The 26690-nt window shown below is 31.2% G+C and overlaps 1 protein-coding gene across 1 annotated transcript in view; it reads right to left on the bottom strand.

Moving 5' to 3' along the window:
- The window catches only part of LOC145333269 (xyloside xylosyltransferase 1-like), a 32832-nt gene extending 6549 nt beyond the window's left edge, over window positions 1-26283 (bottom strand). Inside the window, exons 1-6 of the mRNA XM_080178401.1 lie at window positions 26245-26283; window positions 25814-25896; window positions 24418-24466; window positions 23374-23442; window positions 22631-22700; window positions 21051-21079 (exon numbers count right to left, since the gene is read on the bottom strand). Coding sequence (XP_080034527.1) covers window positions 21051-21079; window positions 22631-22700; window positions 23374-23442; window positions 24418-24442 — 193 coding nt within the window. The 5' untranslated portion in view covers window positions 24443-24466; window positions 25814-25896; window positions 26245-26283. The remainder of the gene's footprint in view (window positions 1-21050; window positions 21080-22630; window positions 22701-23373; window positions 23443-24417; window positions 24467-25813; window positions 25897-26244) is intronic.
- Window positions 26284-26690: the final 407 nt, after the last annotated feature.

A 26690-nucleotide genomic window follows, 5' to 3' on the forward strand; every position in this document is an offset into this window, starting at 1 on the left:
TTATATCTTCCATTTTTGTTACAAAATCCTTACTTAAACAAGCCATTTTTGTGATTAAATTCCTACTTATATCTTCCATTTTGGCTACAAAATTCTTACTCAAACAAGCCATTTTTGTGATTAATCTCCCACTTATATATTCCATTTTTGTTACAAAATTCTTACTTAAACAAGCCATTTTTGAGATTAATTTCTTACTTAAATCTTCCATTTTTGCTACAAAATCCTTACTTAAACAAGCCATTTTTTGTGATTTATTTCCTACTTTCATGATGAAAATTGGCAAAATTGAACCTATAATTAATGTTAAAAAAAAACTTTATAAGTCAAATTATATTAAACTACATGATATTATACAGTATTACAATACATTCAAAAATTTTATATTCTTTTCATGTTTAAAAAATAACTGATGAAAGTTTGTTTTAAATCTATACAAATCAGTTTAAATCAAATTCACTAGTTTTCTGCATAAATCAATCTTCTGTTTTGATTTAAAGTTGTGTTATAAAGTTCCAGCAAAACCACTCTAACCACAGACTGAGACAATCTGCCTTTGAAGTGATTCTAATGTACTCTAATGATATTTTGATTGATTTATCAACTCTGTTCTCCAATGAAGTAAACTCCTGAGAAAAAATTACTAAAAATAAAATATTTAATATTGATATGAAATACACAAAACTACATATGTTTCTTTAATGTTTAGAATAAATATTCATGAATTATTATTAATATTTAGAATAAATAAATAATAGTAAAATATCTAATATAGTATTTGTCATTTGGGATTAGACTTTTATTCAAAAAAAATTTAAAGCTATTATATATGAAAACAAGCAATGAAGTGCACTGATGTCTAAGGGGGGAGGGATGTACAGGTATGATAACCCCCACCCCCAATGAAATTTGGCATTTAGGAACTAAGACATCATTGTGGAGCTTCTATGTAATACAGCATGACACACTAAAAGTATTTTATAGGGTTTACAGACCATATTACTTAGTGTATCAAAAAAAGTAGCATATGTTCTTGATCTCTTAACATTTCCACACAAGAAAAAAATTTTAGAAAGAGCCTAAATTTTGAAAAAGTAACTTAAGAAAAAGTAACTTACATAAGTTTTAAGTAAAAAGTTAAAATAAGTTTTAAGTTGAAAGCATTTTTTTGAGTCTTGTAAGGTTAATGATATTTTCATGATCTTAACTTTTTTAACAAAAAAGATATCAACAAAATAAAATTTCATCAAAATGAGTTTTGGTTTTCAAAAGCATAATTTACCAGAGATCTAAAGAGATATGTCAAAAAGGGGGCCAAATAAATGTCAGAATTCATCCTTTATTATACACATTGGGATGAAAAAATTAAGTTTTTAAAGTTAAAAGCATTTTTCTATTATTAAGATTATTTATAGTATAGGGGCGCCGTGGCTCAGTGGTAACACACTGAACTACGGTGGTGAGAGTTCGAGTTCAATTCTCCGTGTGTTGACTCGAATTTCTCATTCGCAATAATAATCATGCAACTTCCCCTGGTTGTGTTAGAAGGGGATTATTGGGTAAGTTTGGATACTCAATAGTCACGTACATAATATCAGTACTACCCTTATCCCAAGCTCCTCTGAGGAGAGCGTCATTCATTACGGTGACTTAATTTGGGACACCTGCCATACTCGGCGAGGGTGAGGTAATAATGAGTAGCTCTCATGAGACAGCGGGTCAAGTCATAATGTGCTTGAACGTCGAGCTTGATAGCCCTAGTGGCTATACAAAAGTGGCTCAGCCTACTCCATGACTACTTAGGCCCAAACCCTAAGAAACTATGGCTAATCAATCAATCAATCAATACCCACAAATTTTAGTTCCAAGGTTAAAAGTTTTGGGAATAAAAAAGATTTACAACCTGAAATGGAAATTACCATTCCTTTCAAAAAAAAAGCTTGGAAGTCCTTGAAAGTCCTTAAAAATGTAAGAATCGATCTAGCACCCCAAACAATTGGTAAAACTTAATGAAACTTGGTGAAAATATGAAGATTATTACCATAATTATCCCTCAAAATTTCAGCTCTGTATCTTTTATAGGAGTTGAAAAAATCATGTTTCACCCTTTCTGTCTCTGACAGATGGACAGACAGATAGACATTTCAAATAATAGAGTAGCTTCACTACTAATTATAGAATAGCTTTGCTACTAAAAATAAGCTCAGAACTCATATTTATAGTTTTAGAGGGGGTCTTTTGCTCCACTAGCCTCTAGAAAGGAAGTCCCGAAATGAAATCTGTAATGGTTAATTAGTTAAGTTATGTTAAAAAAGTTTTCTTTAAAAAAATTAGATTGATATCTTTAAAAATAAGCTCAGAACTTACATTTTTAGTGTTTTGGGGGATCTTTTGTTCCACTAGCCCCTAGAAGAAAAGTCCCAAAATTCAATTTTTACAGTTTTACAGGTGGATCCAATCAAATAAATGAGCTTACAAGCTATAAAAACAAGCCCAACAATCCAGGGCAAAATTTGGTACTGAATTATAAATATTATTGTAGCATTTGCTGCATAACAAAAACACACACACAGAAAAACTTTAGGGTACCTATATTTTTGGGTACCCCAATGCCATAGAAATGATAAGGGAGTAATTAAAAAAAAATTATTTGTGTAAGAACCAATTATATTCAGAAAGTTTTTAAAAAACAGAGGGGGAGAGGAATGAGGATACTTTGTTAAGTAGTTTAATGTTGCTGCCCTACATATGGATATACTTATCCTTGTTTTAAATTAGTATAGTATAATGTTGTTGTTTTACATATGTATATAACTGTCCGTGTTAACATTAGAAGGAATAATGTTGCGTTACTAATGTTCTTGTTAACCCTTAAAGATTGGGGGGGGGAAGTCATATATACCCCCCCCCCCTCTAGTTATTTCAATGTCATTTTTTTGTAGGTAAGATAGAGAGTTGTGACTTCATGACCATTTAAGTTTTGTAATTATACGTCGGCAAGAGTTGATCTTATAAGGATATCTGGTCTGTGTCGGTCGTGGCGTCTGGTCAAAGTCGGTTAGGTGGCACCAAATTTAGAAAAAATTTTAAATAAATCTTAATTTCTACATTATGACTTTTGTGTATAAGGAAAACCTAAAATTTTTTTGGTGAATACTTAGATATCAATGACCTTCTGAGAAAAGTGGTGTTATGACCGTTTGACCGCTCCCTGACTGACTTAATGACCGTTTTTTGTCCAGCTTTTACTACAGACATATATCATGAATATCGTGGCTTATATTATAGCTATATTACCTATATTTTTTTTTGGTAAATCCTTGAGCAACAATAAACAGATAAAAATATTAATTGGCGTCACCAACCACCGTTTTACCGCCGTAACCGCCGAAAATGGCGGTTTCCATTATTTGCCGTTGTTCGGCAATGATCAGAAAAAAGTATTTTATTTGTTATGAAAAATTAAAAGTTCGTCCTAAAATTTGGTCATCCTAGCTGCAAAATTGGCCTTTCTACAGCTGTTTTAATATTTAGGTGCTGGCCGCTAAAAAGCGGCTAAGGGGCGGTCTGACCGCTATGACTAGAAAAAGTAATTTTCTCTAATAATACACATGAACCACCAGAAAAAATTTGTATGTCTCTAACTGTAACAGGAGCCGAGATAGAGGGTGGGGTCAATATGAATCCCCCCCCCCCCCCGATCTATTAAGGTGAAAATTGGGGCCCGATCTGTAAGGGTTAAATTTAGATTATCATAATGTTGCTGACAAACTTGTGGATATAAATGCACTTATGAAATGTTAAAATTAGTAATTTACCACAAAAATGGCACAATTAAGTAAGCAATTTACTTTTTTTCATGCTTACTCCACGAGGAGAGATTTCTAGGGGACTATTCTTGTTTGCATATTTTTTAAATGTAAGTATTTGAAATATATAACAAAGGTTATTTTGTCTTTCTTTATGATAATTAACTAGCGGCTACGCCCCTAGAAGCATCTAGGGGTAGGAGGGGGAAAAGTCGACCTCAGAATAGAATTTGAATTTGAGTTTAAAAAGAGTAAAAAAATATTTTTTGTTTGGGGGTGCGTGAAGATACCCTCCCCAAAAATAGTTTAAAACCTTCCCAGGACCTATAAGAAGCTTCACTGTAAAGGAGACTAATATCTGTTCAGTGGTTAGCGAGATCCTTCGGGATAGACAAAAACGCTACTACTTTATATGATAGGATAGTGCAACATCACCTTCGTCAAAATGATAGAATATTCAGAACCATAGTTTATTACTTAATCTTTCCATTTATATTTACCTTCATCAAATAAAATTCTATTCAAATATGTATGGTCTTCTACTAATTTGCAAAAAAAAATTGTTTTAAATATGACAATATGCAGACGTGAAGGCCCACCAGAGTAAAGCATTGCATTGTATGGATCGTGAAGAGATGTGACACTAGACAAAATTAAAATAACTAAATTGTTTCTTATTTATTATTGCTTTAATGCAGGGATCTACAGAGATAAGATAAAGGCCGATAAATTAATGTACATCCCCAATGATAAAACAAAAATCTTCCATCACAATTAGTGGTTGAAACTTTTGGACACTCAACCAATCAACCAATCCCCAAAGTTGTTAGGCCAACGAATAGGAAAAACTTATTATAAAACTATGGGGACTAGTGTATAAAACAGCCCATGGTCCCCTCCCTCCCTTGAACTATCCTTCTTTTCATTCATTATAGACTAAATATTTGATCTTACGAGGAATCTAAGGAGATAAGACAATGGACGATAAATTTATGTAAGCACCACAATTACAATAAATCTTTTTTGTAGGTAACACTTTTTTAGTAGAAAGGTTTAGACACTGTTGGTTTGTACAACTCAAAAAAACATACAAGTTTTTAAGCCAACAAACAGCAGATTTGTTTTTGGGACAAGTTTAATTTCCAGTCCAATGTCCCCTCCCTCCTTTGTTTATACAAAGCTTTAATAAATTGTAACACAGAAAGAAAAATTGAATAATATCAGGGGAGGGGACCTTTGACTGTAAATTACACTGGTCCACAATGTTGTGTTTGATGGTTTAAAACTTGTGGTACTTTGAAACAATAATTTTAATGTTACATTTCTCTATACTCGGAAATCTGTCTATAATATGATTGGATAAATAACTATTACATAAATTATGTTTCAGAGATCAACAATGTACTCTGAGAAAACACCAGTATTTTTTATAGCATCGCTTTGATGGATTCTACATGATTCTTGTTTTCACTTCAAACTAAATTACATTTTTACCATGAATCTTAAGGAATTAGAAAATGGAATATAAATAGATGAATATATTACAATACAAAAAATTAATAGTTATTTCTTACTAAAAAAACTAGAATTAATCTTATGATTGTACATTTTTAAATTCGTAGAAAGCTGGATATAATACGATGCTAGACATAGTTTTTTTTCGTATGGATGAGAACCGGATTCGAATCAATATGAGAAATTAAATTATTGGCCAAAAAGTTAGGATTCTGCTAGTTTGGAACCAATCAATCAAACTACCGAAGTTATATCAAAATATAGGGATCTATAGACAATGACTGATAAATTGATGTACATTTCCAATGATGACACACAAAGTTACCCCTTCTGTAGTCCCCAAAGTTGTTAAGCCATCGCACAAGAAAACGCTATTTTAATTTGAGGGGACTAGTGTAATAAACAGCAAACTGTCCTCTCTCTCTCTCTATGCTAGTTTCTAAAGTCTTATAATAACGTTTTCTTATTGGTTGGCTTAACAACTTTGGGGATTTTCAATTTTGATTGGTTAGTTTAACCACTGCTATAACCTAACCATTCAAAATCTAATAAAAGTCCCCATAGTTTTTAAGCCAGCGAAAAAGAAAACATTATCATAAAAATTTTGGGGACTAGTGTAATAAACAGCCCATTGTCCCCCTTTCTGCTAGTTCCCAAAGTTCTATAATAACGTTTTCTTATTCGTTGGCTTAACAACTTTGGGGAATTTTAATGAATTTTCAATTTTGGTTTAACAACTGTTATACTTAATAACCTAACCATTCAAAATCCAATAAAAGTCCCCAAAGTTGTTTAGTCAGCGAATAAGAAAACGTTATCTTAAAACTTTGCAGACTAGTGTAATAAACAGCCCATTGTCCCCCCTCATTCTCTGCTAGTTCCTGATAATTTAATTATATTACAAGGAGGGCTTCGCCCCTTGCCTCTAGGTGTCCCATCCCTCAAGAAAATAGTTATAAACCTTCCCGGGACCTATGAGAAGCTACCCTGTTAAGGAGAACCCGATCAGTTCAGCGGATAGCGAGATCCTTCGTTACAAACAAACAGACATCGTTCTACGTTGTATGGATAGTGTCCAAACGTGCACCCCTAATTGTAATCTATAGAAGGGGTAATTTTGTTTACCATCATTGAGGATGTACATCAATCAATCTCCCATTGTCTTATCCCTTTAGATTTCTGCGATAATAAAATTTGGGTATGGTCCCATTCGTGGCAAGTGGCGTTTCGTCGAATTTTCAAAGCGAAGCTCTCTATATTTAGGGTCCGTCCGTCCGTATGTACGGATAGCTTTTTTTGTTAATTTGGGCATGTTAGAATTGTTCTATCGCAGCAACTCCATAATCATTACCAGAACGTCCGAAAGGCCATTTTAAACATGTTGATTTTTTTTACTTTTTTAACAACAAATTTTTATGTGATCTAATTATCCGATTGATCTGATTTTTGTATATTGATTCCTGGGACAATAGTAAAATAAAGTACAATTTTGACCCTATACAAGTGTTAATGTCCGTTTGTCCTACCATTTTAGTGCTTTGCTTTTATGAATATTGTCATCCTTGTTATATTAGATTTTGGTTTTATTAGGTTACGTTAGCTAGGTTAAGTTGGGTTAGGTCAGAGGCGCGACAAAAAAAAGTTAGAGTAGGGGGAATGCTTTTACCTATATTCAGGCACAACTAAGGGATAGGATAATGGTGATAAATAAAGTTACCCCTATTGTGGATTTAAATTATTAATTGAATTGATTGAAGTTTGGGCACAACTAGTTAGAAACCAAAAAATCAAAATTCAAAATCTCTAAAATTATCCAAAGTTTTTTTTTATAAAACGTGCATGGTCTTCTCACTACTTTTATATAATTTACAGTCCAATGTTCCCTCCTTCCCTGGGTATATATCTAAATGATCCTTTTAATCCAGTTAAAATAAAACAGATCGTGTTAATACCAACTTTTTAGGGATATTAAAATAAAAAAATTATTATGAGATTGATTCCAGTATAGTTGGCTTTAAGGTCCGAAGGCCCAGGCTATCAAAACAAGTAAAATGTTTTTACTTTATAATTAAATATTTATTGAAAGTTGTCTATAAAACGACACTACACATTATTTTATAAGTATGGCTCAGAACCTGCAAAAATTAAAAGTATACGATGCCATACTGGAATAGTTATTTAGTGCATCGTATTATCAACAGCTTTCCAACTAAATTAATATTAATATTGAATAATATAATGTAAAGCCCTACCCTATATCAATTCACCAAGTTGAACTGGTTATAAAACTTTGGGTACAAGTGTAATTTACGGTCCAATGGCACCTCCCTCCTTGTTTGCTCAAACAAATGCATCATAAAAACGTTTTAAGAAATAAAGCCAAACATTAACCCATAGGTAAACAAGGATGACAACATCCATAAAAGCGAAGCTCTGAAAAGGTGTGAAAAATGAACATTAACACTTTTAGAGTGTCAGAACTAAATAATCAGAATATAAATGTTTAAAAGTTAGAACAAAATTTTGAGCAAATTTGTTGAAAGACTGCTTAAATACAGAATAATGTTTAAGGACATACTTTCATTTTTATAGATGCTACGCTTACAAAATTGTACTTTGTTGTCCTAGGAATCAGCATTCCAAAAATCAGATCAATAAAATAATTATATAACACAAAAATTTGCTGTTCAGAATGGACGTACGGACATTCAGGTAACAATTATAGAGTTCCTACGATTTCTAAAGTCTACCTATCTACCACAAGAATCACCATACAAATTTTGAAATTGATAGAAAAATTCTGACGTGCCTATTTTAATTTAATTTAATTTAATTTTATGCATAATTTAAATTAACACTCAAAATATTCTTAAAAGCATATGTCCGTCTGTCTGTCCGTCAGTTTGTCTGTCTGTCTGTCCATTTGTTTATGTCTGTCAATACCTTTTCGTTAATTTAGGCATGTTAGAGTTGTCCTTTAAATTTCAAAGGTTTCAGGGTTTCAGTGCTCAACAAAGTACCCTGAGTAAAAGCGCCAGTTTTTATTGCTATAAGAAAATGAATGTTTAATTGCAATACATCCCCAATTATGATAATAGTTATTCATTGCATCGTATTATAGACAGCATTCTGCGGTTAGTAAATTTATAAATTAAAAGATTAATTCCAGTTTTGTTAACCATGAGGGGCCGAAGTCCTGGGCTTACAAATCTGTTATTGATATTATATTTTTTTTTTCATTTTAATGTTCATATAAAATTGACTAGATCATATATAATGCATTGCACATTTTTCCAGTATGGCCTTGAACCGGTTCTAATCTCGCGAATATTAATCGGTTTTAAAGCCATGCTGAATATAAAATTACCCCTGTTGTAGATTAAAATTATTGATTGGGCACTATTTTTCTTTTCTGGAACCAACCAATCAAAATTCTGTAGAAGTACCCAAAGTTTTTAAGCTTAATATAAGCGATAATAGTAATAAAACTTTGGGTACCTGTGTAAATACAGTCCAATGTATCAATGTAATTTACTGCTCAATGATCCCTCCATCCCTGGGTATGGTGTGTCTACAAAAAGGCAGTGTCCAAACTTTTCCGCCGATTATTTCAATCTATTAAAGGGTTCCCGTTTTATAATTGTAATTGCGCATATTGTAAACATTTATCTTGCAAGTAAATTTATGTTTTTGATATTTGTCTACAATACAATACATTTTTAGTACACTATGGGCAAAAAATAGCGATTTTCGTCATTTTTTTCCTGCTATACTTAAATGGATGAAATATGCACTATTGATTAGCAAAATTCTTCTAGTATGATTCAAACATTTTTAAAAACTTAAAAATATTTATATTTATATAAAAAAATCGATTTTATTTAATTTTTAAGTTTGGACCATTGACGACGATATTTTAAATTTAATACTTGCCTATGGAGCTTTAAATATTTTATAGCAGACAGAAAGCAACTTGTAGCAGACAGAGTAAGATTCAGGGGATTATATAAGTAGAAAATCTTAAAGTTTCACTAGTTTGGATTATTTATTCATACTTAAAAGGTGTTAATTCATAAATTGAGCCGCTAATTACTGAATAATGGGCGGGTTTTATTGGGGGGGGGGGGGGGGTTCTTTAATTAAGATGTGTAATAAAATATCAAAGGCGGCAATTTAAACAGAAGGGACAAAAGGATGCATTAAACTTATCATAATTACAGATTAAATTTATTAGGGTATAAGTCATTTTAATTAAACTCAATAGCATATCAATAAAAAGTTTTTTTAAGGGCCTTTGATAAATCAACAAAAAAATAGACATTACAAAATAGTTATGGCATTGGTATGTATTTGCTACAGGAATCATCATGCTTAGTTTTAAATTAATAGGACAATTCTAATTTGTAAAGGCCTAAATTAATTTTAGGAGCTATCCATTTTATACGGACGGAGCCTATATGTAGAAAAACTTCGAAATAAAAAAAAACATTATTTGAATCCATGAATAAAGATAAGCTATATTAACCCTTTCAACCCTTCCCCTTTCTTAGCACTAATCCTGTAATTGAGAAGTTTTAAACTAAAATTTAGACCTATAATAAACTCTTATACTACGGTTAACATTATCTAGGAAACTTCGGTGTTCTTGCAAAACAGCATTTTGTAATTTATCATAGATAGGGTAGAAATCTTGAGTAATCACACACAAATTAACAAAGAAAAAGAAAAACAATATGAATCACAGGTTTCAAACTCATTTTACATTTTATATATTCATGTTTTATATATACTATAAAAAAGAAAAAAGTTTCTAATATTATTTATTCATTAAATTAAGTCTTTGAATTTTATTTAAACAATTGCTGTTTATAAAACTTTGTCACCTTGATTTCAAATAATTAGGTAGTAAATGTCAATGTGTAAACACTGAAATATGGATTAAACTTAATAAAGATTTATGACTTTATATCCTACCCTGTGGTGTAAAATGATATTAAGGAATTTATGACCAATCCAGGAGATAAAGAAAGAAAAAGAATTAAAGGATGTATAATTACGGAAGTGGTGTTCAATCCAATCTGCAAAAATGAATCATCTTTTAAAGTTTGAAATCAATAGAATGATTTATATCTAACGTTTCAATTTTATGATTAAATAAATCCATATTAATCGACCATTAAAGTAGAAGAGCAGTACTGTTAAAAAGGAAATATTTGCTTATAATGCTGGTCAATATAAGAGTTTATTTAAGTATTAATATGCATACCTATTTCACATTTGTATTTGCTTTTAAATGATAATTTAAAAATACATACCAAAGTACATATTAGAATATTCATGTATAACGCTAAAATGTCTATTTCTTGCTTTATCATATAATGTAAAAATATTTGTCTTTTTTAAGAAACATATAAATGGAAAATTTTAAGGGAAATGAGAATCCCCTCCTCTCCTCTCAGTATGATAGCCACGTTATCAAGTTTTAAATCCCCCTATACGTGACGACGGTCATCTGACATATACATTTATGCAATATATTACAGATGTTACGACATACATCGTCTTACTTTTATTTTTCTTACAAAATATATCATTTTAATGAGTATTTTTAAGCACTAATATCTCCGCTAGTCGGCAAAACCGAGAAAAATGCCTTAAGTAAAGCTAATTCCTCATAATCTAAGCTACAAAATGGTGTCAAAATTTTTTTGAGAAAATGTGAGAAAAAAAGTTAATGTTTTTGATTTGCCCATAGTGTAGTAGCGAAGCTACTCTATAATTCACAATGTCCGTCCGTCCGTCCATCCGTCTGTACGTCCGTGATTAATGAATTGGGGGAAACATGATTTTCTAGGCTCCTATAAAAGATAGAGAGCTGAAATTTTTTGACAACATTCCCATCATTAAGGAGCACAATTAACTAAAAGACATCAATGGCGGTCGGACTGCTTTTTAACAGGTTTTAGGCTATTTTTTATATTTTCCAAATTTTCCCCATATCTTTGGTGTTTATAGTCCGATTTTCGAAATTTTTTCGGTTAAAGATATCAAAATTAAATTTTCCGTCCTTTGAAGAAAACAACAATGACAGTCAGACTGCCTTTTTGCAGGTTTTTGGCTATTTTTATATTTTTCACATTTTTACCAATAGCTTTGGTGTTTATGGTCCAATTTTCAAAAAATTTTCAGTTGAAGATATTAAAATTAAATTTCTAGCGTTTTAAGAAAAGAAACAATCGAGGCCAAACTGCCTTTTAGCAGGTTTTTGGCTATTTTTATATGTTTGACATATTTTCCCATATCTTTGGTATTTTTGGTCCAATTTTATAACTTTTTTGCATTAACAGTTTCAAAATATTTTTTCCCATTGTTAGGTGCATCTAGTATGTAATTTACTTTAACCGTCTTCATATAAACAATTTTCTCCATCAAATTTATTCTTGATTTTAATAAATACACTTAAATTCTACTTCTACGTATTCCCATCCAAATTTTTTGTGCTTTGCTACTTATGGATGTTGTCATCCTTGTTTTCAGTATGACTCAAAACCTATTAAATCAAGAGGGAAAAATTAGATTCGTAGCCACACTGAAATAGTTATTTATAGCATCGTAAATTAAAAATGTACAATTGTAAGAGTAAAAATATTATAAAAACAAGGATGACAACATCCATAAGTAGCGAAGCACAAAAAATTGTGGATGGGAATACGTAGAAGTTGATTTAAAGTGTATTTATTAAAATCAAGAATATTTAAGATTTATTGGAGAAAATAAACACGAAACCTTGTTTTATTTTGTATGATGAAGACGGTTAAAGTAAATTACATACTAGATGCACATCACAATGGGGGAAAAAAATTTGAAACTGTTAATGCAAAAAAGTTTTAAAATTGGACAAAAAATACCAAAGATATGGGAAAATATGTCAAACATATAAAAATAGCCAAAAACCTGCTAAAAGGCAGTTTGGCTGCCATTGTTTCTTTTCTTAAAACACCAGAAATTTAATGTTAATATCTTTAACTGAAAAATTTTTGAAAATTGGACTATAAACACCAAAGATATGGGTAAAAATGTGATAAATACAAAAATAGCCAAAAACCTGCAAAAAGGCAGTCTGACAGTCATTGTTGTTTTCTTCAAACGACAGGAAATTTAATTTTGATATTTTTAACTGAAAAAATTTCGAAAATCGGACCATAAACACCAAAGATATGGGGAAAAATGTGAAAAATATAAAAATAGCCAAAAACCTGCAAAAAGGCAGTCTGACCGTCATTGTTGTTTTCTTCAAATGACGGGAAATTTAATTTTGATATCTCTTAACTGAAAAAATTTTGAAAATCGGACCATAAACACCAAAGATATGGGGAAAATTTGGAAAATATAAAAAATAGCCTAAAACCTGCTAAAAAGCAGTCCGACCGCCATTGATGTCTTTTAGTTAATTGTGCTCCTTAATGATGGAAATGTTGTCAAAAAATTTCAGCTCTCTATCTTTTATAGGAGCCGAGAAAATCACGTTTCCCCCAATTCATTAATTACGGACGGACGGACAGACGGACAGACGGACATTGTGATTTATAGAGTAGCTTCGCTACGAATAATGCATAGAAAAATTTATATTATACGATACATTAAATGATTTTTCAGTATGACTTAGAACTGGTTTTAGTCAAGCGAATATTAATCGGTTTTGAAGCCATACTGAAAAGTATTTTACTAGTCATACTATACCTCTACCTTATTTATACACATTGCAATGTTCCCTCCCTCCCTTAATATATATAAACAAACAGGGATGGAACAATTGACGCAAATGTTATGAACTTAATTCTGCCAATAATAAAATTGGACAGAAATAAAAGGAGAGTAGAAATATCCAAGGAGGGAGGGGTCATTGGGCTGTTTATTTCACTAGTCCCGAAAGTTTTATAATAAAGTTATCTTATTCGTTGGCTTAACAACTTTGGGGACTTTAATGAATTTTGATTAGTTGGTTGCATGATTAAGTTAAATGTCCAAACGTTTTAACCTCTAGTTGTAATCTACTTGTAAGTTGTAATTTTGTGTATTATAAATGGAGATGTACATCAATTTGTCGGTCATTGTCTTATCCCTTTAGATCCCTGATAAATATCAGAAAAACAAGGATGAAAAAATTCATAAAAATCAAGGCTAAATTATGTATAGCATCGCATTACAGAAATTTTTCCTTTAGATAAACAGTATATATATAAAAAAAAAGCTGTTAAATACATATGATAGATAATATAAGAATTACCTTTACCAAAATTAAGTCCAGCTATGCATCATGATGAAAGAAAAGGAACAGAGAGGGGCGAAATTTCTGGCTTCTATTTTGAATCTCACTATGAATTTACTTTTGTTTGAAATAAATGCGCATTTATAAACTTTGCCTCTAAAAAAAGATAAATAATATACATGTATTTCATATACATTTATCTTTAATGAAAAGCACCGTTTACAATATATATGTATATTGATTAAAACTTAATATCTCACATTATATTTAAACTGTACTCGTATTTATATTCACGCAAGAAATCGACGTTCTTTCTCCTTCCAAAGATAAAACGAAACTAAACCATTCAAAAGCGCGCGCTGGTCGTACCGTGCCGTGTTGCGCTGACCGTAATGGACTGTCCCGCCCTCAAAGCTATTTGCTGCACACCCTTTATACCATCAAACATACCATATATGATACCCTAGTAATCTCAAAACGTGTAAGTAAGCAATTAACATTTTTTTTTGGCTTACTTAAATGTGCCATTGTGCCATTTTTGTGGTAAATTACTGATAAGCCATAAAAATACTAATTGCTTACTTATATCAGCATTCAACAACAATTTGGTCTTACTTGTGAGAAAAAAGAGGGTGGAGTAAATAAATACTCAGTCATTTACAGTAAAAGTGGCTTATATAAGTTGAAGTGAAGAAAAAGAAGGAGGAGTAATAATTAATCCCTTTCTTCCTGTAAGCAGTTTATGAAAAAAAGAGAAGATTTGGCTGATATAAGACAAATAAGCAACAAATGTGATTGATTGCTTATAAGTAATTTATCAAAAAATTGCATGATTTGGTATATAAGCCAAATAAGCATTTATTGTGATTGATTGCTTGTAAGTGATTTATGAAAAAATAGCATGATTTGGTATATAAGCCAAATAAGCAATAATTTTCATTGATTGCTTATAAGTAATTTATGAAAAATTTGCATGATTTGGTATATAAGCCAAATAAGCAATCATTTTCATTGATTGCTTGTAAGTAATTTATCAAAAAATTGTATGATTTGGTATATAAGCCAAATAAGCATTTATTGTGATTGATTGCTTATAAGTAATCTATCAAAAAAGTGCATGGTTTGGTATATAAGCCAAATAAGCATTTATTGTGATTGATTGCTTAATTTTGAAGATTTATGAATTTAAAGGTTGTGGAAAAAATGTGAACATTTTTAAAATTCCAATTGCATACTGTTAGAATTGTCATAACCTCTATTTTTTTTAAATATAAGTGCTATTTTTGTGCTATTTGTAGTTTAGGAGCTACATTGAAAAGTGTGATAAAGGTTGAACAGTTTTAAGTAAGTTGGAACATTTTACTACGTAGCTCCTAAACTATACCTAGCACAGGAATGGTTCTTATATATCCAAAAACTAGAGATTATGACAATTCTAACGGTATGCATAACATTTTTCTACTATTAACACAAGCCGCGCAATTTGAATTTTAAACTGAGGGCATTTTTTCAACAACCTTTAATTCTATAAATCTTCAAAAATAAGGCCTTTGGAAAAACCGGTTTTTAAGGCATAATTTGTTGAAAAAATCATTTTTAAATATTTAAAACATAAATGTCCCAGAATAGGTTTTCCAAATATATAAAGCATTTTATATAAATGTTTAATTTTCTATGTCTAATTAGTTTTTAAAAAAACGTATTTCTCTTGAAACACCCTGTATTACCTAAAAGAAATGTATGATTAACTATTTTTCTTGTAGATAATAAAATACAGTTATATTTTGGTTTACAGGGAAGCATTCTCTATTAAAGAGTTTCCATAAGGGAGGGATGGAGGGATATGACTATTCCAGTTAATTTAATATACAACCCTTCTATATTATGAGCGCAAAAAAGCAGAATTTAGAACCTAGTAATAGTGTATAACTTTTTATCTTTGTGACGTAACAAAAAATTGCATGATTTGGTATATAAACAAAATAAGCCAAACTTTACATTGATTGCTTATATGTAATTTATCAAAAAATTGCATGATTTGGTATATAAGCCAAATAAGCCATTATTGTGATTGATTGTTTATAAGTAATTTATCAAAAAATTGCATGATTTGGTATATAAGCCAAATAGGCATTTATTGAGATTGATTGCTTGTAAGTGATTTATGAAAAAATAGCATGATTTGGGTAATAAGCCAAATAAGCAATAATTTTCATTGATTGCTTATAAATAATTTATCAAAAAATTGCATGATTTGGTATATAAGCCAAATAAGCAATCATTTTCATTGATCAACAAATCGTATGATTTGGTATATAAGCCAAATAAGCATTTATTGTGATTGATTGCTTATAAGTAATTTATCAAAAAATTGTATGATTTGGTATATAAGCCAAAAAAGCATTTATTGTGATTGATTGCTTATGAGTAATTTATCAAAAAATTGCATGATTTAGTATATAAGCCAAATAAACAATAATTTTCATTGATTTGAAATTTGATTTTGAGAAATTTAACAAAAATTGCAAAATTTGGTATAAAAGCAAAATAAGCATTTATTGTGATTGACTGCTTGTAAGTAATTTATGAAAAAATAGCATGATTTGGTATATAAGCCAAATAATCAATCATTTTCATCAATTACTTATAAGTAATTTATCAAAAAATTGCATGATATGGTATATAAGCTAAATAAGCATTTTTTTGTAGTTGATTGCTTATAAGTTATTTATCAAAAAATTGCATAATTTGGTATATAAGACAAAAAGGCAAAAATTTTGATTGATTACTTATAAGTAATTTATAAAAAATTGTATGATTTACTCCCCTTCTTATAAAAAATATTTGAGAGAGGTTCTTTAAGTATTTTTTTCATTCCCCCCCCCCCTCCCCCCAACTTAATTTGAAGCAGGAGAAAAAAATGAATCTTGTGCAGAATATACACCCCTGCTTGAATACCAAATCATACTATTTTTTGATAAATTACTTATTAGCAATGAATCTAAATTCTTAGTTATTTGGCTTATATATCAATTCAAATAATTTTTTGATAAATTACTTATAAGCAATCAATAAAATTTTTTGCTTATTCAGCTTATTTCCCAAATCATACAATTTTTTGATAAATTACTTGTAAGTGATCAATGAAAATTTTTGCTTATTTGGCTTATATGCTAAATCATACAATTTTTCTAAAATATTTAAAAGCAATTAATGTAAAGTTTGGCTTATTTGGCTTATATACCAAATCATACAGTTTTTGATAAATTACTTATAAGTAATCAATCAAAATTTTTGCTTATTTGTCTTATATACCAAGTTATGCAATTTTTTGATAAATAACTTATAAGCAATCAACTACAAAAAATGCTTATTTGGCTTATATACCATATCAATCAATTTTTTTATAAATTACTTATAAGTAATTAATGAAAATGGTTGCTTATTAGGCTTATATACAAAATCATGCTATTTTTTTGATAAATTACTTACAAGCAGTCAATCATAATAAATGCTTATTTTGCTTATATACCAAATTATGCAATTTTTGTTAGGGTTGGGCCGGATATCTGGTGTGGCCGGATATCCAGCCATTTTCAATATCCGGCCGGATACCGGATATTGAAACTATCCGGCCGGATATCCGGCAATATAATCTTTTATATTTTACAACAAAAATCTCTGTTTTTTTTAATCTTCACTGGCTTTAATTTTCTTATTATTGAAGCCAGAAGAACAATTTTTTCTGAATATGTTTATGTTTATGTAAATTTCATATTAGAAATCTCAAAACATAAATTTTGGCGGTGGCAGCAGTACTTGGCAGCTGCCAGCCGCAAACCGACGGTTGGCAGGTAAATGGCAAGAGATTTTATGAAATTGTAATATGTCATGAAGATATATAAAAAAGCCTAAGTTTAAAATTTTAAATCTTCAAGTAAAAATTTGCGGTCACAGGAACCGTTTAAAGATATCTGGAGACCTGGAGGTTCAGGACTTGCAGAATTATACCTGGAACCTGAAATCGACTTGAACACCTATATTACATATGAGGATGTACGACTATAGGATATTTTAGTATTAGATAACATGAAATGCTTTGTTTAAGTAAAAAAATATTTTTACTTTTTACCTAAATGACCTGACCAGATTTGCTGGTATCCTGTGCCCGCCAGAAAGGAGGTATTAAAAAAATTTCAACTCTCAGTTATGTGTCATACCCATATTTCGAAAGTCACTCAGTTATAGCCCTCTACCTTTTATACACAGAAAATGGGAGAGAAAAAAATCAGAGGGGGGGGGAGGCATTCAACGCCACCTCCCCGTTAATCCTCTAACCGTTAGAGATTGATATTACAGATTGAGAGTAGTAATAGTTAATTAGATTTATTTACTAAGCTTTTTTTGTCTGTAGCAAAGGATCTTGCTAACTGCTGAACTGATATGGTTCTCCTTTAGAGTGAAGCTTTTTATAAGTCCCAGGGTGGTTTTAGACTCTAACCTTGCGGGGCCAATTGCCTTACCCTGCGGGGAAATCACCTTACCAAATATAAACTAACCTAACCTAAAATAACCTATTAAAAGCAATTTAAAAAATAAAACGAATCACCCCTTAAGGTGCGTTGCCACGAAAGGGACTATATCCTTTTTTGATACTTTAATATGTAGTAATTTGGCCGGATATCCGGTAATTGGGCCGGATATCCGGTAATTTGGCCGGATATCCGGTAATTTGGCCGGATAACCGGATATTTGCCGGATATCGGGCATTTGAAATTAGCCGGATATCCGGTATCCGGTATCCGGCCAAAAAAATATCCGGCCCAACCCTATTTTATTAAATTTCTTAAAAGCAATCAATGAAAATTGTTGTTTATTTGGCTTATATACCAAATCATGCAATTTTTTGATAAATTATTTATAAGCAATCAATGAAAATTATTACTTACTTGGCTTATTACCCAAATCATGCTATTTTTTCATAAATCACTTACAAGCAATCAATCACAATAAATGCTTATTTGGCTTATATACCAAATCATGCAATCTTTTGATAAATTACTTTTAAGCAATCAATCACAATAATGGCCTTTTTGGCTTATATACCAAATCATGCAATTTTTTGATAAATTACTTATAAGCAATCAATCACAATAAATGCTTATTTGGCTTATATACCAAATCATACAATTTTTTGATCAATGAAAATGATTGCTTATTTGGCTTATATACCAAATCATGCAATTTTTTGATAAATTATTTATAAGCAATCAATGAAAATTATTACTTACTTGGCTTATTACCCAAATCATGCTATTTTTTCATAAATCACTTACAAGCAATCAATCACAATAATGGCCTTTTTGGCTTATATACCAAATCATGCAATTTTTTGATAAATTACTTATAAGCAATCAATGTAAAGTTTGGCTAATTTGGCTTATATACCAAATCATGCAATTTTTTGATAGATTACTTATAAGCAATCAATAACATTTAATGCTTATTTGGCTTATATACCAAATCATGCAATTTTTTGATAGATTACTTATAAGCAATCAATCACATTTATTGCTCATTTGGCTTATATACCAAATTATCCAATATTTTGATAAATTACTTACAAGCAATCAATCACAATAAATGCTTATTTGGCTTATATACCAAATCATGCAATTTTTTGATAGATTACTTATAAGCAATCAATCACAATAAATGCATATTTGGCTTATATACCATATCATACAATTTTTTGATAAATTACTCATAAGCAATCAATCACAATAAATGCTTATTTGGCTTATATACCAAATCATGCACTTTTTTGATAGATTACTTATAAGCAATCAATCACAATAAATGCTTATTTGGCTTATATACCAAATCACACAATTTTTTGATAAATTACTTACAAGCAATCAATGAAAATGATTGCTTATTTGGCTTATATACCAAATCATGCAATTTTTTCATAAATTACTTATAAGCAATCAATGAAAATTATCGCTTATTTGGCTTATATACCAAATCATGCTATTTTTTCATAAATCACTTACAAGCAATCAATAACAATAAATGCTTATTTGGCTTATATACCAAATCATGCAATTTTTTGATAAATTACTTATAAGCAATCAATCACATTTGTTGCTTATTTGGCTTATATCAGCCAAATCTTCTCTTTTTTTCATAAACTGCTTACAGGAAGGAAGGGATTAATTATTACTCCTCCTTCTTTTTCTTCACTTCAACTTATATAAGCCACTTTTACTGTAAATGACTGAGCATTTATTTACTCCACCCTCTTTTTTCTCACAAGTAAGACCAAATTGTTGTTGAATGCTGATATAAGTAAGCAATTAGTATTTTTATGGCTTATCAGTAATTTACCACAAAAATGGCACAATGGCACATTTAAGTAAGCCAAAAAAAATGTTAATTGCTTACTTACACGTTTTGAGATTACTAGGGAGAGTGAGAAAGGGTTAAATAACTGTATCTCCCCATAGCAACCATCTTGTGCAACCTTCCCATTGGGTCAATGAAAATCAACCGATGGTGTCGCTTATATTAATTAAATTTAAGGATAGGTTTACTAAAATACAATTAATTTTTGGTTTAGTTATTGCTTCCCCGTATGTTACTTTTTTAATATTGTTTGTGTCATAACTATAAACTAGACATTGAAAAAATGTGCCTACTGCTGTTTTGTCAGAAGATCTTTGATAATATGGGAGTACAGGGAATGCCTTGGCCCCAAAACGTGCGCAAGTTATTACGTACAGTTAGAATGTCCATAACAAGGCGACTTTTGTCTACAATAGTTTGAATGTTAGTGCGTTAGAACATTAAAGTAATCTATAATACAAAGTAGCTTGACGTCCGTCCGTCCCTTAAGATCTCGGTAACCACTGAACCGATCGGATTCTACTCTTCAGGGTATATACCTATTGGTCCTGTGGTAGTTTTAAGCTATTTTCTTGGGGGGTGGGACACACCTAACAACAAAAATCCCCTCCCATTTTTTAGTTTATAGGGAAGATACCTAGTTAACATAAAACTTCTGGCAGCACCAGTAATACTAATGTTTAAAAAATTTTTAAAAAGTCCCTAGAGGCTAGGGGCGAAGTGGCTAGTAGTATATATAATAAATTTATTGTTGGAATCTACTATAATCTCTCTCCACAAGTTGTTATCTTACGTACCTAGTATAAATTATGTTTTGGGACTGAAATTAGTTATGTATCTCATTGTATTAGGTATAGACAACTTTCCGTGGATTTTAAAATGAAGAATTATAAGATTAAACCAGATTTGTCATCACAGAGGGGCCGAAGGCCTGGGCTATCAAAACTGCTATTGAATTTATTAATTTTATTTTAATATTCATGGAAAATTGTCTGCAATACGATGGTATAATTGATTTTTCAGTATGGCCATACTGGAAAAATATTTACCTAAATCACTTGCATCTATAAGAATTATCCTAAAATAGAAGAAAAATAAACAATTACAATAAGCTGTAATTGTAATTAAAGGAAGCATGCAAGAAATACCACGCTTTAACTACTGAAAGACTGCCACAAGTAGACCAAATACCCCAAATTTGAAGCCTTCAGCTTCTATAACAAAAAAGTTCTAGACATTTTAAAATGACATTTTATGTACAATGGAAATTTTGAAAGAATTGCAATGCTCATGTTGAAAACTTTAAAATTAAACTACGTGGCCTAGAAACAAAATTATAAGCTTATTTTTGTCATAAATTTAGGTTTCCAGTAACTAATTATATTTTTACAATAAAAATACCCATTTTTATAGTCAAAATCATTAAAAAAAATTAAGTTTTACTTGCGTTGTACCGAATGTACTGTAGCCAATCAGAAGGCTGAATCAGCTTAACAACCAATCACAGCTAAGCTTGTAATAGTTTACCCCTTTGTTTCCGCTATGATTTTCGTTTAAAAGTGCAATTTAAATCGAATTTTTTTCATAGATTTTGATTATGAAATGTGGTGTTTTTATTGTAAAAATGTAATCAGTTACAGGCAATCTAAGTTTCTGACAAAGATAAGGTTATAATTTTATGTCTAGGCAACGTAATTTAATATTGTTTTTTCTTTTATGAGCATTGGAAATCTTTCAAAAATTCCATTGTACATAAAATGCTATTTTGAAATGCCTAGAACTTTTTTGTTATTGAAGCTGAAGGCTTATAATTTGGGGTATTGGGTCTTCTTGTGGCAGTCTTTCAGCAGTTAAAGCGTGTTATTTCTTGCAAGCGTCCTTTAACAAAGAACAAATAAAATATAAATTAATATGCTGATGTTAGTTGAAATCATGGCTTGTCAGCCACAAGTAAGCCTCCGGAAAAACCCAGTAAATGAGGTCCCTAAAGTATTTTGATAACGTTTTCCTATTCGTTGGCTTCACAACTTTGGGGGCTTTTGTTGAATTTTGATTGGTTTGTTAATTAATTTGAGTGTCCATCATTTAATGTTTCAGAATTTTTCTCTAAAATACTTGAAAAATTCAGGGATCTAAATGGTTAAGACAATTGGCAATGTACTCCCCTAACTATGATAAACAAAAATTACACCTTCTGGAGATTTAAATTGTCTATGTATAAATTTGGACACTGCTAGTTTATACAACCCAATCATGATTTAATAAAAGTCCCTTAATTTTTAAGTCAACGAATGAAGGAGCGTGTTTATAAAACTTTGTAGACCAGTATCCTTTTATGAAAGTAACAATTTTTGTCTGTAGTTCAGGATCTCACAAACCACGAAACCGTTTTAGTTCTTCTTTGCAATGTAGCTTCTCATAGATCCTGGGAAGGTTAAAAACTATTTAGGGGACGGTACCAACTTCCTCCCAAGAGAAATCACCCTAGAAAATAAATTGCCGCTAAGCGTCGCCACTGTATGACTTACTGGACCTCCCTTACAAGGGTTCCGATTTCTTTTCTTTTTAAAAGAAAGAGGGTCGATTTCCCTCCTCCTGCTCAAGGACCTCTAGGGGCGTAGAACAATACCTGTCTAAATTGATGAATCCAAGATGGTATAAAGGTCCCAAGTACATAAAATCTCTAGAATACTTTCCACCTCAATATTAACAAAATTATTTCCATATTTTTTTAAGTCAAAGGAATAGTTGCATGATGTGTATTTAACAAGTTTGGGTACTTCGAGTAGTGAACCTTTAAATGTTTTCGTAAAATATGATAAATGTAGGTTAGCCAAAAAACTTAGGTAACATCAATAAAATAGTCATGAAAACAAGAAAGTCATCAAAGTTGCATATTATACAACAAGATTATGATTTTCAATTCTTAATAATTTTAAAACTACGTGGTAGAATGTTAAAATTCTTTCAAATGTATGCCCGATGAATAATAAATATAGTTTATAACAGGAATAAAATACAGTTCATTAAATTTAAGTCAAATGCATTTTATGTAACTACTCCTTTAATAAAAGTAACATAAATTGACTTATTATTGATATGTTGTTTTCGTTTATTTAAGATTTTTGTTGAGATTATAATAGACATTGCAATTTATCTGTAATTTAAATGGTTCAAGTTGACAACTTATCACAGATAACTTTCCGCGGATATTAAAATTTTTAAAAAATGATTTTAATATTCATTGAAAATATTCTATAATTCAATGTCATACATGATTGTTTGGTAGGCTGAGAACCGGTTCTAATCCAGTGGATATTAATCGGTATCTAAGCCATACTGGAAAAAGAACCTCACTAAATTTGGACTTACTTGAAGAACTAAGATTTTTGAATTGTTGTATGAAGTCAGGTCGTAGGGTGGTTATTTCATTTCCATTCACTGAAAATAAATATTATGTGCAATTTTTTTTCAATTATAGGTTTTTTGTGAAGATTATCCGGAGATATCTATAATACAAAGTGGCTAAATTTCTATCTGTCCCTTAAGATCTTGGTAACCACTGATCCGATCAGGTTTTACTCTTTATGGTTTATATACCTACTGGGCCAGTGGTGGTTTTAGGCTATTTTCTTGGGGGGTGGGACACCCCCAAAAACCAAAAAATCCCCCTCCTTAGGCGTCCAAGGGGGGGGTAATGGGGCGATTACCCCCCCCCCATTTAAAATTTACCCCTGCCCTGGGGGTGCCGTAGGCACCCCCAACCATTTAGGAGGGGGTATTTACCCCCCCCCAAACAATTTTGGGGGGGTAAATACCCCCCCAAAAATAGAAAATCTCTAACAAAAAAAATAAAAAGCTTGGACGCCCCTGTCCCCCTCTCCAATTTTTAAAAAGATCTTTTACGAATTTGTGAAAATTTGCGATCCATTCGCATTTTTTTTTCAAAGAAGATGTAATTATACCTCTTGTGGCAAAGCCCGTAGAAGCTAGGGGCGAAGCCGCTAGTACTTCATAACTCATTAGGTCCGTCAGTCTTTTTGTAAAGCTCTATATTGAAGAAAATATTTAATGTGTGTTTTTCTCTTCTGCTATTAAAGATAGAAGAATGATTTTTTTTGAAAAATATTTAGATGACCAAAGCATATCAAAGTTCCCAAAGTTGTTATGCCTACAAATAAGAAAATGTTATTATAAAACTTTGGGGTCCAATGTCCCCTCCCTCCCTTTAAAAGAATGGATGTTCATATGACTACTGAGCATTTTGTTTACAACTCACTATGTCTGTCTGTCCATTATGCTCACTTTCTTTGCTGTTCTTCCTACTTTTACATTTAAGAGCTTTGCTACTTTGCTTTGATGTTGTCATCCTCGTGTAATCCAAAAATATTCTTATTGAGGTAAAATAAATATTACCTAGAGAAAAATCTACCCTCTTCATGGATAAAGAGTGGTTATAAACATTCTGAAATATATTTTAATTAGCGGCTACACCCCTAGAGGCCTCTAGGGTCACTTAAGGAGGGGGGAGTCGAATTTGATAACCCAATTTCTTATTTTAGATTTTAAAAGAAAAATTTTTAAAAAAATCTTTTGGGGGGTGGAAATTTTTTTTTGGGGGGGGAGGGTGCACCCCCCCCTCCCCCATCATTTATAATTTTAGTTAAAAAATAAAAAAAAATTTGGGGGGGGGGGGGTTATTTTTTATTTTGGGGAGGTTGGGGGTGCAGTGTACCACCCTTCAAAATAATAGTTATAAACCTTCCCGGGACCTATGTTACCCTGTTAAGCAGAACCCGATCGGTTCAGCGGTTAGAGAGATCCTTCGGTACAGACACACAGACAAACAAACATCCTGTTACTTTAGTAAAAGGATTGTTAGATTTTGATTGAGTGATCATCTAGAGAACCTAAGGGCATCATCCACTTGTTATGGGATCCAATACTCTAGCGCCAGCTATTGCACAGTGCCTTTGAAGGGGCTTTGACTTTAGTGTCAGAACCTAAATTGGGACATAGTGCATTTTATTACCCTAGGTTAGGTAACTTTATTTCACTTCTCAATAAAATCTAAAATGCAGCGGTTTTTGAGAAAATTAGATTTAAAAATTTCAAGTTCAATTTTCTCCCACTAGGAGTTACCGCATAATCATGACAAGAAAAGCAAAGATTATTTATTTAAAATTTTGAACAACTTTGCTTTTATAACGTCAGTCATAAATCCTCTCTATATATGATTTATTTAAGGCTGAATTTCCGTGACCTTAGCAAAGCAATTGATAAAAATGGCCATTAATTAACTCACTTCATGAGTGGTTTTATGAAGAACTTTATACAAGCAAAGTTGTTCAAAATTTTAAATAAAAAATCTTTGCTTTTCTTGTCATAATTGTGCGGTAACTCCTAGTGGGTGAAAATTAAACTTGAAGTTTTCAAATTTAATTTTCTCAAAAACCGCTGCATTTTAGATTTTATTGAAAATTGAAACGAAGTTACCTAACCTAGGGTAATGAAATTTACTATGTCCCAATTTAGGTTCTGACACTAAAGTCAAAGCACCTTCGAAGGCACTGTGTATTGGATATCAGGTAAGTAACACAGAAAAGACAACCAATCCTTTTTTTGCAAGAACTTTTGTCTTGAATTCTCATTGTTCAGGGTATTTAGTTGCGCCTGTTTGAGGGACCAAGACATTTCCAATACTTCACTAATAATGCCAAAGGTATCAGAAGTAGAAGGTAACATTAATGGCGTCTCTAGTATGATGCGTTGTGGCCCAGACTCAAACCCGCGACAGCAAGCCTAACCCTACCTTAATGACTGTTTCTGACAATCTTTTGATAAAAATGCTGGCCACCAGTTTACCAGCATCCCCGCTGCTATATTCATCAGTTACTAAAAAGGACAAGGACAAGAATATAAGTAGCGCAGTAATAATATTGTTATAATATTTTCAATTAATTACATAATTTATTCATTTAAATATCTTTGATCAGTTTGCGTAGCATATTATTAGAACCAATACAAAAAAATCTATCCCCACAAATTGCAATCCATTCCAAATTTATTCCCATGACCATTTACATGCGATTACTAAAAACAAGTATAATAATGTTTATAAGAAGTGCAGCAATAACAAGCTATAGAGTCATTGTTATGATAGAATTACAAGGTCAATTATTATATACAAGAGGGCTTCGAATAATGAAATTAGAAATTGACTGATTTTTAAAAACAAATTACCTATTATAAAGTGGAGAGGTTTTGAGACCGACTAAAAAAATAATCTAAAACAATAACATCCTATATATTATTTACTAGTGACTTTGCCCCTAGCCTCTAGGGGCTTTGCCCCAAGAGGTAATTTTAAGTATTTCTGGTGCTGCCATTTATTTTGAAATAACTTCTTAAAAACAATTTTTGGGGGGGAAGGAAATTTTTCATATTTGGAGGGGTTGGGGTGTCCCACCACCCAAGAAAATAGCTTAAAACCACCAAAGGACCAATAGGTGTATATCCTGAAGAGTAGAATTTGATCGGTTCTGTGGTTACCGAGATCTTAAGGGACGGACGGACAGACATCATTCTACTTTGTATTATAACTAATTGTATTGATACGAAGGATCTTAAGGGATATTACAATAGACAGCTAATTGATAAACATTCCCAATAATAATAAACAAAATTAT

The sequence above is a fragment of the Acartia tonsa genome, chromosome 12 (assembly GCF_053477335.1).
Source record: "Acartia tonsa isolate MP-2025a chromosome 12, ASM5347733v1, whole genome shotgun sequence".
NCBI lineage: Eukaryota > Metazoa > Arthropoda > Copepoda > Calanoida > Acartiidae > Acartia > Acartia tonsa.